This window comes from Pseudoliparis swirei, chromosome 24 (genome assembly GCF_029220125.1).
Source record: "Pseudoliparis swirei isolate HS2019 ecotype Mariana Trench chromosome 24, NWPU_hadal_v1, whole genome shotgun sequence".
NCBI lineage: Eukaryota > Metazoa > Chordata > Actinopteri > Perciformes > Liparidae > Pseudoliparis > Pseudoliparis swirei.
In genome coordinates this window covers 11,033,577-11,053,980 of record NC_079411.1, presented here as the reverse complement: position 1 = coordinate 11,053,980, position 20,404 = coordinate 11,033,577, and the positions used below count along the sequence as shown (strand labels likewise).

General features: G+C 38.7%; 2 protein-coding genes across 3 annotated transcripts in view; one reads left to right on the top strand and one right to left on the bottom strand.

Annotated features, from left to right (window-relative positions):
* The first annotated feature begins 318 nt into the window (after nucleotides 1–318).
* acsl1a (acyl-CoA synthetase long chain family member 1a) overlaps nucleotides 319–20,404 on the top strand; it is a 58,286-nt gene continuing 38,200 nt past the window's right edge. Inside the window, exons 1-2 of one of the 2 annotated variants that reach the window (XM_056408576.1) lie at nucleotides 319–1,090; nucleotides 13,045–13,158. In XM_056408576.1, the coding sequence (XP_056264551.1) occupies nucleotides 13,121–13,158 (38 nt within the window). In that variant the 5' untranslated portion in view covers nucleotides 319–1,090; nucleotides 13,045–13,120. Of the gene's footprint in view, nucleotides 1,091–13,044; nucleotides 13,159–20,404 lie in introns of those variants that run through there. The other variant, XM_056408575.1, reaches the window with a different exon arrangement.
* On the bottom strand, nucleotides 17,955–19,645 carry helt (helt bHLH transcription factor). Its single transcript, XM_056408602.1, has 4 exons — nucleotides 19,619–19,645; nucleotides 18,954–19,058; nucleotides 18,701–18,797; nucleotides 17,955–18,430 (listed from the first exon to the last, which is right to left on the bottom strand). Exons 1-4 carry the CDS (start codon nucleotides 19,643–19,645, stop codon nucleotides 17,955–17,957), a joined length of 705 nt encoding a protein of 234 aa, XP_056264577.1.

Below are 20,404 nucleotides of genomic sequence, written 5' to 3'. Positions count from 1 at the left end.
TTCATGGAAGACACGAAATTGTCTGGGTGACCCCAAACTTTTGAACGGTAGTGTATATATATATATCAGGATATATCAGTCTTAACACCAGTTATAGATGCTTCATATACACTTAAAGCGTGAAAGAAATGTCCTTATGTCTGCTAAAACTATGTTCTAGCTCATATACTAATTGATCATATGCTGCTTACAATGTTAAAATAATATGTTAGTGCTGGTAACAAATTTCCACGATTAGTAAATTCATCATTAATGCTTTATATTTTTTGAGATGCCCGGTTGTGAGTAATCCATCTTGCTGGTGCATATTGTGCTCTAAGATAACTGACCTTTAATAACATTTACAACTCCACATGGATTCTCTCAGAGGGAAAGTCCATGGTCCTTAATTAAATACAATTATTAATGTTTATAACTACGACTTGCTTGATGGCTTATTAGAAAATAAATTAATCATTGCTAAATAATCAAGACTTTCTCACCTGTCTGCCAAACGTCAATGGGTTGTCACAAATGTTTTGTTGCTGATCTATCCAATGTGTATGTTATTAAAGTTAAAATTAGATATTGATTAAAGAAAGAAGAAGAAAAAAGTCCAGCTAAATACACAGTTCAACTTTATAAGGGCCTCACGGCTATAACAAGTATCTGGGCCAACATAGCATCATAATATAGGTCCCAGTTAGAAAAACTTGTAATTATACAGATATGTTCTGAAAATAATAATAAAGGATGACGAAACACATATGATTAAAAGGATAATGTAAATTTGATGAGGAAACAGAAACCACCTGCAGTTTCAATACATTTTGAAGAAATCTAGTGTTATGGTATTGAGGTTGTTTGGACACCAGGTAGTTTCCAACAAGTTTGACATTTGTAAAAGGTTCTGCATCTACTGTTATACAAATGAAAATGTTGCTTGTATGTTCCACTTTTAATCCCAGCATATATGTCTAAACTTTTCCTGATTGTATTGTATGAATTTGCCTTTTCCCGTCAGCAGATTCGACCCGCGAGGCAACAGGCTTGTTTCGTGGAGCATGTAAAGCAGCCCATCCCAGTGTGGACGTTTGTTGAAGTGAACAGGGTAATGAATTTTAAACTGCTATAGTAACAGCTCTCAGACATGTGGTTTTAGTGTGTAAGCATGGGTGAATGGGTGGGCGTGTGTGTGTGCGGTTGGGATTTTCAGTTGTGTCTGTATCTGTATTTCTATGAATGTAGGGGATATGTGCATAAATGGGGTTGGGGGCAGGGAGTCAGCCTCTGTGTACGTGTGAGTGTATGTGCTAAGGATAAAGACCTAGCAGACCAGCCTGGCTTAGTTGACAGGTGACAAGGGTTGTTTTGAATGGGGATTTTGTAATACCAACAGTGAGGAAAAAGCCGGGGTACCAAGGGACTTCTGAAAAGAGAGAAAGAGGACTTTTATTCTTGCAGTGACGGAAGAGAGAAAAGGCTGTGAAGGCTTCGAGGGACTTAAGGATCCCACTAATCAAACTGCTCCACCGTCTAGTGCACTCATTTTTATTCAAAATGTAGAAATGCTAAATCATTCCAACCGGATTGATCCCTGTGTCAGTGCTTGTGTGGTATTTTCATTCTCTTCTTTCCTCCGTATCCTCAACTTTGACATATCAGTCAAGCAAAGACAGAGCTGTTACAAAGCATACTGATCCAGAGGCAGCGTAATGGTTAAGAAGTGGCATTTTAAATGTTGTTTGGAAATTTCCATAAATTAACAGGCACTTTTGAAACAAACGGCTTCAAATAGCTTCGTCAACAAAACATATTTCCCATCAATTTTTTATTCTTTTGTGTGTATTGTCTCTCAAAGCTTTGTTGGTTAGCAAGGTGCAACCAATAACTGTGATAATAATTGGGATGCTAATTTTGGCTGCTGAGAACAAATGTACTTACCGGAAGAAATTAACGGCTGACTGTTAAGCATAAAGCATACCCCGCTTTATTGTCTATTTTTCTCTAAATGACCATAATTTCCTAAAAGAACATCATGCTGTATTGAAGAAGACTTAAAACCGGCAATTGAGACCATAAACTCATGCTAAAATGTTAACTGAGGTAATGACTCAATAATGAATAAAAGTGACAAATAAAGTCATGAAAAGTACAATCTTCTTCTCAAAAACTTCTCTACAATAGACTTATTTTTTGCCACCAGAGGATTTGACCCTGATGGCCATTATAATGAATGCTTGTTTAAATTAAGGCACTTCCGTATTGGCTTCACTTTTCAGAGCAGGAGTCACGCTGACACGGCTTACATACCATCTGAAACAGCAACTTCAGTTATAACTGAGTTTTTATCTTAATGTCATTGCTAAAAACCTGAATTGACAATCAACCTGCTCTCATCGTTCACACATTAACAAACACGTCAAACCCTATTTTATAGCTTCGTCCTTCATTCTCGTCTTCCAAAATCCCTTGCAGTTTGCATACAGCAGTGGGGGTGATGTGCACTCCTTGTGCTCCACAGTATATTTATAGTTCTGAGTTTTTTTTTTGGGTCCTGGATTACCTTTTGTCTCGACCACAGTTTGTCATGCTTGATAAAAGCTGTCTGACAATATCTTAACTAAAACTGGAGAACCACAGTGAACAGTTTTATCCTCACGTTATACAGCTGATATAGGCGGAGCCATGTGTCTTGGAACATCCAAAAGTTCTCAGATGACACTGGCCTGGTTGGTCTATTTACCCGAGGCAATGACCTGGCCTATAAACGGGAAGCATTACTGCAAATGATGAAAACATGCAGGACCAATAAGATGGTCAGAAAGGCTGGCTCATTGATTGGCCATACCCTGATCTGTTTTTTCTGTTCCAGATTTGTTTTTAGATTTAGCATCTCTCTGGTGTTAATCATGTTTCATATAGCTTTTTCTTTCGTTATTTATTCTTTTTAATGTGTTTTTTGTCTATTGTTCTCTGTATGTAATAAAGTGTTTTCATCTAATCTAATCTAATCTGTATCATGAAATGTTGAGTGCCTACACATTAACAAAAGCAGACATACAACTTCATTCATAACAGTTATAATCATCATAATGTATCACAGAAAAAACTCAAACATCAATCAGTTAAAGTTTGAGAATCTGTGTGTCTTGTCTTTTGTGGTTTGGTCTATGTGTTGTATGTGGGGCATTTGGGAGGCATAATATTTGCATGATTGATCAGTGACTGACACTTGCACCTGCATGCCATCTCAAGGTTACAGTCAAAACGTTGGATGTAAAACTCAGATCAGTATCTGGGTTCCCTCATATACTGTACACATCTTAGGCTATATATAATAATATAATAGTAATATAATATTATAATATAACATTAGTTCTAATAGCCAAACAAAGTTTGAAATTTAATACAAAATTAGAATTAAGCTTTGTTCCAAAATTTGAAAAACGAATCACTGTTTTGTAATGCCAGGTACATTTCAAATGTATTGGAACAAAATAAAATGCAATAGGTGTAGCAACTAAACTGAGAGTTACATAGGGGTTTGCATTCAATCTTAATGTTAAAGTAGTTTCATTTTTTTTTAAAGATTTAAAGTTAAACCATGATTTAATCAGATTTAAGTATGAGTCATTGTTGATCCTGATTCCCTCTGCTGGGTTTATACATACTTGTCTGTGTATTAGTCACAGGGAGCACAACTCAGCCTGTGAAAACAGGAATGTGTCGGTCCTGGCTCTGGAGAATCTTTGTAGAGTATTTTCTTGGGCAAGTGGGTCAAATAAAATTATGCATTTTGGGAAATATGAGACTATGCATTTTGGGATCTTGACTCAGTCTCCAACTTAATGAAAAGCAACATTAAATTGGTAGCATTCAACTCCCTGTGAAGTACAGGACTAACTCTATAACCACTATCTCACCATAGCCGTACAGTATTTACAGTTTAAACCATCTTATTTTTAATACTTTTAATAAAGTTAGCTCTGTGGTGAACAGGTGAACTGAGCTCAGTGTTTACTTTATTTACCCCCTAATGCATGCTGTGATAGTATTTGCTGTGATATTATCTATTACTTATGGATGAATTTTCATCTCTCCATTGCATATTACTAACTCTGCTTCCTCTCCGGAGTCCTTGTGACTTCACGTCTCACAGGGTCCATTGGACCCGGCTGGGTCTGATGCCATGGCCCTGCTGATGCCCCGCCCACTCCTCCTCTCTACCTTCATCTGCCAGATGGATCATGGAGGTCTGGATCGTGATCCATGCCTACTACCAACTATGCACTCTGTCATATTAATTGAATGTGTTGTAACTCTGTAATGATTCCTTCTGTACACATGACATCTATTGCTTCTGTCCATCCGGGGAGAGGGATCCTCCTCTGTTGCTCTCCTGATGGTTTCTTCCATTTTTCCCCGTGAAAGGGTTTTTTCTTTTTCTTGGGAGTTTTTCCTGATCCGATGTGAGGTCCTGGGACAGGGATGTCGTCTGTGTACAGGCCCTCTGAGGCAAATTTGTAATTTGTGATAATGGGCTGTTCAAAATAAACTGAATTGAATTGAATCTGAGCCACTTTTATTCTTAATAGCAATTAGATAGTGATGATATATAGACAGATTAATAAAAGAATAACTTTAAAAAAAATCCAAAACACATCCATTACATACACAGTCGTATGACTAACGGATGCATAATTATGATAATTACATTTTAATTTCACTTTTTAAGTTTGATTGACTTTGGCTTTGTCTCAATATTGTTTGAGGTCCCAGAAATCCCATTGCGATATAATTGTGAACATAATCAACCAACTTCTTCCTCAAAATGTATTTATTTTTTATTTCTGATCTGATACAGATCTTATAAAACTATACATTTGGTGTAGTGCTGCATAAAAAGTACTTATTGTACCATATTTTACAGCTGGGAACCCTAAACAAAAGCAAGGCATTAATATCTGTGCAGACTTCTGAAACTTACAATTGTGTTTATAAACATATTTAAATTAGAAAAGGTCATGCATGTTTGAGCTGATAAATCAATATTATGTTTTTGAGATGTATAGGAGACAGAATTGTGTGAATTGTCTATTTTTTCCCCACAAATAAATGTATGTTATTGGTTCAATGATCCAACTGATGCACATCATTTCTTTAAATGCTGTTATTTCTTTATACACAGTTGATTCATTATGCACAGTTGTTACACTCTAAGTATTTTCACTTCAGTTACTGGACCAACATCAGAGTGGATTAGTGGCTGCAGTGAACAGAGACGTTGGTAATTGTATTTAAAAGGGCCACATTTCTAGGGTTAAACACCCCTGCTGTGACCCAGCCTGTCCAATGGAGTGCATTTACTCAGGCAAACAGTGGCCTCTCCTCCACCCACCATCTCAACCTCCACCCCAACACACCCACTATGGTGGCTTCTAGCATCCCCAGGAATTGAAAGCAGAGCACTGACTCAACACTCATCCTCTCCACCGCTGTCCGAGATTAAATCATGAAATCATTTAGTGTTTGTGTGGTCTTCCCTGTCTGTGAAAGGATGGACCGGCTAGAGAGAGAGAGAGGACGGATCCAGCTCTAGTCAGTGTGTGGGAACCACATAGGGCGAAATCCCTAGCTGATCCTGGCCAAAACACTTTGTTTTTCTCCCCTCCATACCCACCCCTTTCCTCTCTCTCTCTTTCTTTCTATCCATTTTTGGGTTTTTCATTTTTATTCATAGGGTGATTGGGGTGGAGGGAAGGGTGTCAAGAAAGCAGGGGGCAGTTTGCGTATGTGTGTGTGTGTGTGTGTATGTGTATGTGTGTGTGTGTGTTTGGTAGGAGGGGATTGTTGGTCGGCTGATGCCAGTGGATGTAGGTGCAGGCCTCAGACCAGGCCTGTCAACAATAGCCACAGTGTTGTTTGGCTAGTTGCGTCCAGGACTCTTGGACATTCTTCCCATGTCAGTATAATCACTACTGGGAGGTAGCTCCATTACGGATTACCATATCATTAATAGTATCCATGACTTTTCTTCAAAGGCTACTTGTGTAATGTTGCCTTGTGGATGACGGTTAATCCGCTGAGCTGCAGCTGTAGGAAAGAAGAGGGGTAGATCCCACCATCAGTCTCTCTGCCTCACCAACACACAGACACACCCACACACACACACACACAAAATATAGACACACTCACTACTCCACACATACTAACACATATAGAGGCATCTCTCTGCCCAGGCCCACGGGGATCAGGCCCCTGAAAGACAGATACAAACAACAGTCAAATACAAAGTTCCACCCATAGAGAAAAAGAAACATCCATTCTACACTTCCCAATTGATCCCCTCCTTAAAGCCAAAGACCAACCCCCTGCCTCCCCCCTTTCTCTTCCCTTCTCCTCCCCTGTCCCTGAGTTGGCTCTCGTCCTCCCGTTAAAGCCCCCCGCTCTTTAGCGCAGCCCTCTTCTCAGATGGTGGGCCAGATTATGTGGGGAACAATAACAGTTTTCAATGTAAAATGTGCATCTTGTTAGTCCTTTTTCTCTCCTCCTATCTTATGATGGGGAGAGAAAAGGAGAAGCGTAAGCAGCCATTCAGAAAGTTATCTGTGGGTGTCTTCTCCTCACAAATGCTGGCCTGTGCCGTGGCGGTTTTTAATCCTTCTATTTTTCAGTCTACCGCTAGATTTTAGCAGAGAATACACAACCAACACCCTATAGACCAGGGTTTCCATTGGCATCTCAGTGCAGCGTTCAGTCAATATAACGTTTTAAATGGGTTTGACTTTGTCTTTTCTAGAATGAAAAGAGAAGCTTCTTGGCACTATTTCGTTATTGTGTAACTTTAACATTGGGTATTAATGTTGGCGATAAAAAACACTCTTTTGTGTGCTGATAGTGGGAGTTCAGAGAGGGCAGCAAGACTAATATTCTGCAGCTAAGTCATATAAATTTATAGAAACAATTTTTTTTTTAAAGCTTGACTACATTTATTTTTTTCAATTGCATTTCACAGCTTAAGTGTGTGGCTATTACAATTATAATATATTGGTTGCTAATAAAGAAAGACATTGGTTAAAAAGCTATAGGGAATACCTCAAGTTTATAATATTTGGTCAGACTGCTGTTCCCGAGGTTATAAAATGTATTTCTCCACTGATTTATTTGTATAACTAAACTGCTCTGAGATCCATACTATGTGACCAGGGAGAGAAAACAGGATGTAGGTTAGAATAAATAATGTCTCTATTCGTTCCTATCAAATTTGAGTCACAATTCTGCCCTAGTGATGACCTGCACTCATAATATCCCCAGGCAATACATATGGGTACATTTGTTGTATGGCATCCTCCATCTTTCTTCTCATTCCCTGTCATTCTTCTCTCTTATCTACTTAAAGTCTACAAAGGCCCACCAAATATTAAAACAATAAAATAAATAAACATTTCAGAATTATGGAGAAATTAACTGTCTCAGCAAACACAAACTCTCACATGCAGAAATAGCTTTTTGTTTTTGGGATTACTGCCTTTCACAATAGTGTATCGACCATTAAACATTCACAAGCTAAAAAAAAAATCTCATTTTTTTCTGGGTGCTTGGTCAGTCTCATTTGATGACTGACGTGTATTATTTCTAACTGATTTACTGCTTTATGGTTGTTGTTCCGTAGTCCCAGTTGTACTACATTATGTTCTTGGTGTCGGACATGGGTGCCCTGCTGTGAAGGTCACGGTGAGGTCACTGAGGGTATGACCACCACGATGATGACCACTGCCGTACCACAAAGCAGACTGTTAAAACACTGTAAAACTAAAAGGAAACACACTTTAAATTGACAACGTTGTTTCTTATTTTGAAAGAAATAGCTACTATTGTTTATTTATGTCTTTTCTCTGTGTGGATGTCTTTCTGTGGTTGTGCTCTCCATTTACTCCCTCTAAAAAAACCTCTTTCAGCTCAAATAAAATAATTCAAACACGGTATCAACATTCACGCCAGAAAATGTATTTGCTGTACGTCATTCAGTTTGACTTGAGATGAAGTCTTCGACCCTCACTAGCTGCAAATCTCATTTCTTCTTTATTTCTTTCTCTGGATTGGTTGCTCAACTCATGACCTCAGAAGGTGACCTGTGGCGCCCCGGGGTCCCCCCATCGCTGGCCCTACGCTGGCCCTGGACACAGCTAAATACAGAGGACCGTCCGTCATCTCGCCGGACAAAAGGGCAAACATACTATGCTCACCCCTCATGAGTCCAGCCAAGCGCACAGGGAGCACATTAGGACCTCTGGGTTTTATTTACCCTTTCTTTTTGGTCCTGCAAAGAGTCGACGGGCGTCAAGTCGGTCAGGTGCCTCATCTGTGACCGTCTGACCACATCACACACACACACACATGGCCTTTCACATTCCCAAAGAGCTTCACGTTGCATTCACGTTGTCGGTTTTCATATTCTCTGTTTGCCACTGAAGCGTTATGTTTGAGAACGATTTCTGGTAGGAATGAACCAGCCTCAGTACAACTTAAAGGCTTTCTCAAAGAAACCTTCACACGTGAATGCAGCCTCACAAGCACCAGAGTGATTGAAGCTGAAAGGACGGCTCTCCTCATTGAATCCCAAGACGGGAATTCCAGTGGTGCTGGAGATCTTGAGTTCTACTTGCAAAATAGAGGTGAAAGAGGCGAGTAAAGTGTGTGTCGCAGGGAAATAAAAAGTGAAGTGACGATAGACAGGGGAGCAGTTTACAACACAAGATCATTTAATTAGTTCCATTTTGAAGCAAAGATAAAAGCTTTGCTTCTAAAAGGTCGTGCAGATTTCACTTTATGCTTGACCAGGAATGTATGTACATGTTTTAATGAACCCTTGTTATGTTTTTTAAATGACCAATCTACCCAAAGTACAAACATGCATATTCTTTTCATATATTCTGTTGGTATTCAGCCATGCTGATAGGTTTGTTTTTTTCTGCTCTATCTGCTTTTACCCTATGTCAGTAGCAGTGTTAATGCTCAACTCATCACGGTGAAACTAATGTAACAGCTTTATACTCTGTTGGGTGTTTATAAGACATTATATTTCAAAAGATTAAATGTTTTGTGAAAACCTTTTAAATGTATTCAGATAGTTTTTGCACTTGGGGATTTTAGCCTCAGTCTCAATACAATGGAGGTGAATGTACACCTGTTTGTGTTTTATTTTTAAATGAACACCAACAATTCTTTCACAGATTTAACTGTTTTTAGCAGGACCATTTCTTTGGTCCACAGTTTTTAATTATGGTTATATATTTGGGAGGTTTAAGCCAGAGAGGGTTAGTTGTGTAACTAAAAGCATACTTTTATTGTTGATTGATTACATTAATTTCAGTTCTCAGACAGGAGTTTTTGAGAGAGCTTCTGAGAAAGTGTTAAGATCAACTGATTTGATTTTCATAATATACCCATCAATGACAGTACAAACAGATTAGAGAATGTGCTGCTTTGTACTGACGATGTAAATTAAGCATTTGTTACAATGAACATTATATGCAGAGTATAATTTGGAACGTTAGTTGTATTAGTATATGATTTATTACCTTCGCATTGAAAATGCCGGAAGGTTATGTTTTGATCGCCGTGTATTTATTTATTTATTTATTTGTATGCGTGTTATTCGCAAATCTCAAAAAGTATTGAACCGAATCGCATGACCTGCACTCATAATATCCCCAGGCAATACATATGGGTACATTTGTTGTATGGCATCCTCCATCTTTCTTCTCATTCCCTGTCATTCTTCTCTCTTATCTACTTAAAGTCTACAAAGGCCCACCAAATATTAAAACAATAAAATAAATAAACATTTCAGAATTATGGAGAAATTAACTGTCTCAGCAAACACAAACTCTCACATGCAGAAATAGCTTTTTGTTTTTGGGATTACTGCCTTTCACAATAGTGTATCGACCATTAAACATTCACAAGCTAAAAAAAAATCTCATTTTTTTCTGGGTGCTTGGTCAGTCTCATTTGATGACTGACGTGTATTATTTCTAACTGATTTACTGCTTTATGGTTGTTGTTCCGCAGTCCCAGTTGTACTGCATTATGTTCTTGGTGTCGGACATGGGTGCCCTGCTGTGAAGGTCACGGTGAGGTCACTGAGGGTATGACCACCACGATGATGACCACTGCCGTACCACAAAGCAGACTGTTAAAACACTGTAAAACTAAAAGGAAACACACTTTAAATTGACAACGTTGTTTCTTATTTTGAAAGAAATAGCTACTATTGTTTATTTATGTCTTTTCTCTCAGTGTGGATGTCTTTCTGTGGTTGTGCTCTCCATTTACTCCCTCTAAAAAAACCTCTTTCAGCTCAAATAAAATAATTCAAACACGGTATCAACATTCACGCCAGAAAATGTATTTGCTCAAAAAGTATTGAACCGAATCGCATGAAATTTGGTGGGATGATTGTTTATTATCCGGGGACCAGTTGATTAGATTTTGGGATCGATCGGGTCAAAGGTCAAAGGTCAAAGGTCATGAACAGGTCAAAATCTTTCGCAGAACTCAAAAAGTATTGAACCGAATCGCATGAAATTTGGTGGGATGATTGTTTATTATCCGGCGACCAGTTGATTAGATTTTGGGATCGATCGGGTCAAAGGTCATGAACAGGTCAAAATCTATTGCAGAACTCGAAAAGTATTGAACCGAATCGCATGAAATTTGGTGGGATGATTGTTTATTATCCGGGGACCAGTTGATTAGATTTTGGGATCGATCGGGTCAAAGGTCATGAACAGGTCAAAATCTTTCGCAGAACTCAAAAGTATTGAACCGAATCGAATGAAATTTGGTGGGATGATTGTTTATTATCCGGGACCAGTTGATTAGATTTTGGGATCGATCGGGTCAAAGGTCAAAGGTCATGAACAGGTCAAAATCTTTCGCAGAACTCAAAAAGTATTGAACCGAATCGCATGAAATTTGGTGGGATGATTGTTTATTATCCGGGGACCAGTTGATTAGATTTTGGGATCGATCGGGTCAAAGGTCAAAGGTCATGAACAGGTCAAAATCTTTCGCAGAACTCAAAAAGTATTGAACCGAATCGCATGAAATTTGGTGGGATGATTGTTTATTATCCGGGGACCAGTTGACTAGATTTTGGGATCGATCGGGTCAAAGGTCAAGGTCAAAGGTCATGAACAGGTCAAAATGTTCTTGAATCGCATGAAATTTGGTGGGATGATTGGTTATTATCCGGGGACCATTTGATTAGATTTTGGGATCAATCGGGTCAAAGGTCAAGGTCAAGGTCATGGAAAGGTCAAACTCTTTTTTTACCATAGCACGATACATTTTTGTCCAATTGGCATCCAACTAATGCCAACATGTTCATAATTCAATGCCCAATCTTGTGATATGCGAAGGTATGCGCTCTACCGAGTGCCCATTCTAGTTTTGAGTGTTTTTGTTATGAAAATCCTTGTGCCTCCAATAAATGTGGCATTTTGACACCTGCATCAAAACACATTTATCTTACTTGGTGAATGAAGTCGTATTCCGAAATTTAGTCTTAAAAAGATAAGCTGATAAGCTTTTTACAATTACAAGTCACATGACTGTAACATGAGTGTTAACATGAAAATTAGACACTGAATCTCTGCTGTTAATTCTTCTTCTAAGGCCTCTTTAATTTAACATACAGTATTCTTCTAAATATGAATAATTTATTGATGTTGTCCAACTTAATGCCATTAGTCTTTAACAAAAAGGCCGTAAATCATAAATTATGCCACTCTATTGGATACGTCTTGTGAAATTACTCACACGGTGTTATTGTTTTATTTGCCTCCTCTTTACACATACTCCCTTTATAAATACACACAGGAACTGGAATGTATGGCGCTCTTTGTCTAACTACCATGCAAAATTACCTGATTTATCTCGAGCACTTTCCGATGTCACACTGTCTGCGCTTGTGACAAAAGTGCCCCTTGTTGTGGCACACCAGATAACCAAACCCACCCTCATGGAACTCACAGCACCATATATAAAACACGCTCTCTCAACCTTTTGTCCCCCAAAAACAAAGGACTGCACTTTCTTTAAGCAAATGATGCCTTAATTGTGCAAGTTAACAAGCTTGCTCTTTTTTTTCATGAATAACAAAGAGTTTGGTGCCCGTTTGTTTCTTTTTGTTTGTTGTTGTTTTTTGTTTCTTTAACTCTTCTATAATGTGTTGTTGCACACTTGTTGGACTGTTCCCATGCTGCTCTCTCTGTCTCCATATTTTCTTAATGTTCTACATGAGAAAAACTTAACAAAACACCGGAAAAGGACAGAGCTTGGAAAGCCAGGGTGTAACTGAAATGATAGGCCACAGTGGAATATTCTGTACAGTATTCATTATGTTTTCATTAATATTGGAGATGTCTTTGACCCTGCTCCTGCTCTTGCTTTAAAACACTGCTCTATTCATTTTGGGCTCAAATATCTCCATTCTAAATGGAGGTATTTTTTTTATTTATTTATACATTTTATTTGTCAGGGACAAAGCAGCGCACATTATTACACAAAGTGTACATGTGATACAGAAGGTTTCTAGCCAATTGGCTAATTTGCAACCCCAGTCCCTGAATGGGACATCGGCATGGATTTGCATAATCTGATGGCATTGCTGTTGAGCAGATAGAGGGTTGTGCCAAGTACAAAAAGGTGAAGCCCTCATCCCTTGGCAGGGGGCAGAGAATACTGAAGAAACAGCTTAATTAGATTTCATATCTAATATCTTTGATCTAACAAATTTTTATGTGTGCCTACATGAGCAAAAAACAAAGAACATTGTCTTAAACATTTATATTTCTTTTCTGTGTTAATATCAGGGACGCACCTTTCTAGATGAAAAACGTTCATTACCATATCAAATGCTGTCGCTTTTTACACTTTGTTACCGCTAAGTGATGTGCTCTCACTAGAATCCCTCCCAGACAATCAAGAGGCATTGATATGTGGTGTTTTCTTTTCTCCTAACAGACCCTATTCATGTCTGCTCTCTCCTTACAGTGCCAGTCTTTCTTCAGACGTCGCTGGTGCCAAGGCAGTAGGATGGCTGCCTCTCTCTGATGGGAAACTGTTGCTCATGTGCTCTGGGTTGGCTGCCAAGTTTTGGCATTATAGGTAAGAGAAGGGGGGAGGAGGAGGAGGAGGAGGAGGAAGAGGGCTGGGGGTTGGGGATACAGAAAGGGGGCCCTGTGAGATAGTGGTGTCTGTTGTGCCTTGTGGGAATGATCTTCATCACTTTTCCCCTTTTTTCAACATTCTCTATCTCTCACTGTTTCTGCTTCTCTCACCCTCTTCTTCTGTCTCCTCCTCCCTCCCCCGGCTCTCTGTCTTTTCATGCTTGAGATCAGACGACCATCCTGAGGTGAGCCGGCAAAGATCTGATGCCACTGAAGGACTTTGATTAACAACCAACACTGACTGTTGGATTTCTCACAGCTTGTTTCTTCTTTGGCTTCTCTCCCAAAACTTGATTGTACCCCTTTCACACACACACACACACACACACACACAAACACACACGCACGCACACGCACACACCACACACACACTACGGCAACACAAACACTACGGCACGGTAAAGGAAAGGAGCTTTGCTGTTACACTCTCTGAAGCTTAACTAACCGTCTAAGCCCGACTTCATGTGGGTACAAAGATCAAAACAGGGGCTTTCAGACATGTAGAGGGCACTTATGTGTGGGTTCCTCTTTTGGTGACAGCAGGCAACCGTATATGCTTTTGTGACCACTTAAAGGTAATAGCTTAACATTTGGGGAAATATGTTTAGTTAAAGAGAGATAGATTAGAGTAATTGATGCCACTCACATCAGCAACACCTTTGACTAACTCTTTATATATTGTTTTATCAATCTGTACAATAACCAAAGTGACCATATTAACGGGCTTTATGGGGGGTTTATGTCGGACTATTTCTAGAAGGTTACTAAACTCAGCCAAGAAAGAGCCAGATACATAACACCCAGCAAATTGTCCCTTACTTCGTTTTGTGTACTAAAAGAACAAACAAGATCTCCATAGGTGTATAGAGGCCCATTTCCATCAACTATCACTCCAGTGTTCTAATGGTACATTGTGTTTGCTAATCGCCTTAGAAGACTAATGTCTGATTAGGAAACCCTTGTGCAATTATGTTAGCACAGCTGAAAACAGTTATGCTGGTGATATAAGCTAGACAACTGGCCTACCTTTGAGCTTGAAGTTTGAAGAACAAAATTAATACTTCAAATATTAATCATTATTTCTAACCTTGTCAATGTCTTGACTATATTTTCTATTCAATTTTCAATTCATTTGATAAATTACATTACATTACATTACATGTCATTTAGCAGACGCTTTTATCCAAAGCGACTTACAATAAGTGCATTTCAACCTAGAGTACAAACTAAGAACAACAAGAATACAGGAAGTAACATTTCCTCAACATAGTCGAACTACAAAAGTACCATAAGTAAGTGCTATTTAAGTGCCACTGAAGTGCTAATCTGTGTTTTAATCCAGATAAAAGTGAGTTTTCATGGAAGACATGAAATTGTCTGGATGACCCCAAACTTTTGAACGGTAGTGTATATATATATATATATATATGTATATATATATATATATATATATATATATATATATATCCGATGTGAGGTCCTGGGATAGGGATGTAATACATAGTACATACATATGTATACATACAGATTGTAAAGCCCTCTGAGGCAAATTTGTAAATTGTGATAATAAATAAACTGAATTGAATTGAATATAGGGTTGTCACTTTTTCTATAAAAATGCATTATAGTTTATAAATTGATTGTGTTTGGTTTGTATCTGCAGAGTAAACTAGTAAATTGAGCTGTCAGATAAATGTAAAAAACTATTCTTTCCTTCTAAAATGTTTATAGTGCTTAAAAGGAAAATACTAAGTTTTTCAAAATTGTACTTGAGTAAATGTACTTTCCACCACCCTTTTTTACATGACAAACCAGATTAACAAAAGAAAAAGATTATTCCACACACAATTAATGTGTTGCACTTGCTTGAAATATTTGAAAAGGGAAAAATAGTTATGCATTCAATCTGAATTTTTTTCCATTCTTTTCTTAAAAAGCATCTTTAGAACCACATATGTTAATTATTGTTATAATTTAATGATTGTGTGTTAGTAACAGCTAGCAGCAGAAGTACAACAACAAAGTAGTTACCAAAAAAAGATATATTATGAGCATCTTCTATGTACAAAGGAGTATGAAATACATTACATACTAACTTACAGTGTTGTGAGACAAGAAGTAGTCACAAATAAGAAGTGCAAGATTTAACAAAAAATCAAATATAAAGATTTCATGAAAGGGAATAAAATTTGACGTTCGGTATAAAGTGTCTGTATCAACAGATGTCTTTAAATACAGTTGTATTGAAATTATAATATATTTTTGTTTTGGTTTCTTGATACAAAATATTTAATAAGTTACAAACATCTGAAAGCCATAACGTCACTTATTCCCATCATCGTCCCTCTTTCTACACAGGGATGAAACTTCCTCATAAATTTGCCCGACTTCCTGCTCATCTGAGTTAAACTCAGCGTGCGAATTGTTATTTTTCTTTGACATTCAGTAATGAATAATTTTTCTAAAGAGTGGATTGTTAATGTTCAGCATGTGATGTTAATGCGAAAGATAAACATTCTCAATGTGAGGCTTTACCGCTGTGGCTCAGTTTACATGACAATATATAGTTTGGAGTCCTTTTTTCTTTTTTAATCCGTGCTCATTTTATTATTATTCATTTGATTGTGCTGCAGTTTAATCTTTCTCATCTGGCTGAACATCAGTCTTTTTTCTCCATGTTTAGAGTCAAGATTTAAACCAATATTGGAGCTGTAGGGATCCAAGTATTCCTTCAAAGCCCTTTCACTTTTTTTGTCACCGTTTCATCTGCGTGGACATTTGTCTTTCATTTCTTTCATTTGCTCTCTGCTTGTCTTTTTGTTCAGGGGCTGGTTAATGTGAGTTTATCCAACCATCCAGGCGATTAATGTGGGCTTATCCATGCATCTGTACCGCTCCACCCAGAGGAGATTCCTCCGTCCATCATATCTGTCCATATGTCAACGGCCACATGAGGATACCTATATTGCTTGTTATCTTTTACAGTAAGATATTATCACCTATGTTGATACAGAGGAGATGTATAGGTAATGACTTATTTACCTCTGAAGGAAAACCGTGGGGACTAAGTATTTTCTTGAACTCCTCTTTGAGAAAGACTTTGATTTCATGGTGTTGATTATTTTTTTCTTCGCAATCACTCAAGGATAAAGCACAAGAGACGCAGAGATTGTTCCCCTTTCAGATTCACCACAATGGGGCTCCTTGGTTAAAAAAAACACAACAAGGAGTTTTCCTCTCTGCTCCTTTTTTAACTTCTCCTTTGTACAATTCAACTCCATACAACTTACTTGAAGAAAGACAGAAAGAGTCTGGAAGCAGTTTAATGCATTTATTGAGACTGTGGTTACATATAGCTGCTTGGCAAAAACAATTATCATTTCATCGAAGTAATTCCTTATTCTGTTGAAGGCAGAGAGTAACTTTACCAATATGGCGTTCCTTTATGGGTATAAGGCGTTCCTTTTGGGAATAAGTATTTAAAAGGCTTCAATTCAATTCAGTTGATTTTGTAGCCCAATATCACAAATTACAAATTTTGGGGGCTTTACAATCTCTACACATACGACATCCCAGTCCCAGGACCTCACATCGGATCAGGAATAACTCCCAAGAAATAGAAAAAACACTTTCACAGGGAAAAAGGGAAGAAACCTTCAGGAGAGCAACAGAGGAGGATCTCTCTCCCCGGATTGACGGAAGCAATAAATGTCATGTGTACAGAAGGAATGATTATAGAGTTCCAACACATTCAAGGAGTATATGACATTCACAGATTGTATGTAATGCTGCTCCATAGTTCAGATGTTTGAATGAATATAAACATTATATTTGACATATAAATAAGGATCACATTTTAGGTTGGGGGGCTTGGTCTAACATCCCTCTTTACTCCTGATGAACCCCATTTCCCCATGGAAATAGTCAAACTTGGCTAAATTTCAGACAATTTGAATTTTGTTTTTATATGCAACTTTTCATTCAAAACACATCACAATATATTCAGAATGTGTGTCTTGTGGAAATCTTTATTTACTTTTTTTCGCCTTATTATGTCCAAAACTGTTTTTGTATTCAAGATTTGAAAGTTACATAAGGGGGGTTGTTGGGTGAGTCAATGGTTGTGTTAACTGCAGGTCTGTTTAACAGGAGCATGTGGCTCAATGTGAATAAGGCTCATGTCTGCCCTCTGGAAACTGATGCTGACACATTAAACCCTCGGATCAGTCTTTAAGGAGAGTGAATGGGGTAGTGCGCCAAAAATAGTGGCCATGTTTATGAAGTTTGAGCCCAGTCTGCCTCGTTCTAAATATTTATTTTAGTCCTATGTACTTGTTTAAAAAAAAGCTATATGTTGCATGCTAGAGCATGTTAGTTAATTTAATGAACTAATACTCATCAATAATGTATCAAGCAACATCACAATATCACTAATAATATACAGATTGAAACTGAATTCACTGAAGATTGAACATCTTTCTCAAAGGTGCACTAAGAAATATGTTATCTCTCTTCTAATCTTTTGCATCGCTTTTCTTTGCACTTTATATCTTTTTTCATTTGTAATTTCTTGTTATTTTGGAGATTTATGCGTCACCTTAACACTTAAAAGTGTAAATGAACACAACACAATTTGAGTTTTAAGAAATATTTATTCACAACATGTACAATATCTATTTCCATCATTCACAAATATATAAATAAAAACAATCGCAAAAAATATAGCAAAACGATTTACATGGCGTGTTGCGCACTATGCAAACTAAAAGTGTTTGCGTGCGTGTGACCGATGAAGTTGAAATAGTGGTGATCGAGTCCCTGCACCGGGGATAGGTATCCACCGTGCTGCTGTGTATGCGCAGAGAGAGGCACTGTCGGGTACGAGATGGCCGGGCTGCGGGTCGAGCTGTGCCAGGAGAAGTGTCCCGGAGGACTCTGTTGGTAAACGGAGTCAGACGGGCTGTGACTTTGGTGCTCGGGAGAGGAGTGCAGCTGGCTGAGGTAGTCAGACGGCTCCGGCATCGAGGCGGCGGAGCCGAACACAGGCTCGGTGACCACACGAGATTTAGACTGTAAGAATGCAAGGATCCGTGCGTACTTGATGTCTTTGGTTTCAGCCCTGTCCTCTGTGGTCAGGTAGTGCACAAGGTTTTTCATACACTCGTGGTATCCGTAGTGGAAGTAGTTTGCAAACTCAGCCAGTAGTTCACCTGGAGTGAATCAAATAAGCATCAGCAATTACAACCCCGCCGGCAACAAGTGATCAACACGTATAGCGCAACGTAGGCTAGTTTGTCTGCGTAAAGATAGAGTTGCAACACAATGTTTACATATATACGTTTAAACTAAAATGTACATATATAAACAAACAACTCATCGTTTTACCTAATCAGAATGGTAGAAGTTTTCATACAGTCTTCCAACAGAAACGTGGGGTTGACATGCGTAAAGTGTCAGAGCTCTGTGAAACGCGGACTCACCTTTTTCTCTCCCACGGGGGAAATCCGCTGAGTGCAACGCTCGCAAGTACTGAACTGTCATTTCCAAAATTTCAGCTTTCTCCAGTTTTCCAGAGTTCTATCAAATATTTAAAAAAGTCCAATATTAGAAAATGTTTACATGGTTATTCGAAAATGCATTTTCTGATAAACACGTCCTTGCTAAACGATCAATAGGCCTACTGTAGAATAAATAAGAGTTACCATATACAATGCAATACACATATTCCAATACCTGTTTTGCCAGGGCCATTGGTACAGTTTTCCCTAATTCGTTTAAGCAGCGATTAATACGGTCCCGTCTTCGTTTCTCAATGACTTTGTGAGAGATGGGAGTTCTCTGTGGAAACAGGGAGAGAGAAAACATGAATTAAAGTAATACATCGCATTCACAACTATTTCGTCAGTCAGAAACACGAACATGAAACAACCAGAAAGATATAAATAAAGAGAAATGCAGTGATGAAATATTTTGGAAACCTTTTGCGCGCCGCGCGCTGTGTTGCTCCAGAGCGCGCAGCGGACATTTGCGCGCCGAGCTTTTTCCACAACTTTGAGAGTTTATTGGAAATATTTTGAATCTCTTTTAGTACATATATTATGTATACGTGTTTGTAACCAAATGAATTCCATTAGAATTGCCCAAATCATCCGAAACTGTCTGATAGGCTATTTCAGACAAGTAGCGCGCTACAGTTATTCTCTAGCACGTGCCACAGAGGTGGTGGACAATAGATGTCCCCTCCACTAGAAAGAACCTTACTCCAAGTTGTAGTTGAAGAATATTCGATGTAAATTATGAAATAAAAAGTCCCATAAAGTGACTGAAAAGTGTTTAAAAAGCAGCGTTGCCAAAAAGGTTCAGTCCTCCTTATGCAGCGCGCACCATGGAGCGCGTACCTTTCTGTCTTTCATTTTAGATGCCATCGACGAATGTCTGACAATGTTCTTTAAAAACCGTGTCAGCGCAGGAAAGAGAAGTCGACTATGTTGCTCTGGCAGAAGATGAGGAGAGACTGAGGTGGAAAGTGGAAAGTGAAAGTGGAAAGCTGGTCGTTATATAGGGATCATCCAGGGGACTCTGGCATTCATGGTGTAAATTATTCCATGGTATTAGAGCCATGCATTGGGTAAATGTGTGCATTAGGATCAGTTAAAGAAATAGTAAAAATCTAAAGCCATGGGCTAGCAGGGGGGCAAACCTGCTTTGTTAATCCACGTGGCTGCTCAAAAGACACGTGATTACTTTCGGAATATTATTTGCATAGTAACAACCCAGGCGGGAAATCAGAGGCGAGCGTTGAGATCGCCTGATCCGGCGGGGCGCACTGTGCGCACTGAAAACAAAGCCGGCGAAAAAAGAAACCCTCTTTCTTCCAACTCGCGTTTCTCACACGATCGCCTGTTTACAAATCCCAGCAAGCGATCTTAACTCTCATCCAAGCCCGGTCCGAGTTTTAAGGCCTGTCCAGTGTCATTAGAGTAATTAAGTAAGCCTTTAATAGGCTGTTCCGCCAAGTTCAGGGGAGATCTTTTGGAGACGGAGTCCCCCCGTTTGTTCTCGGCGTTTCTCACACGACTTGGTGACACGTCCATCTTTTATGAGAGATGGCAAGCTTTTTGTCTACATTCTTCATTTTGTTGGACTCGGCAGGTGTGTGATTAGCCCTGGCACACGAGCGTCGT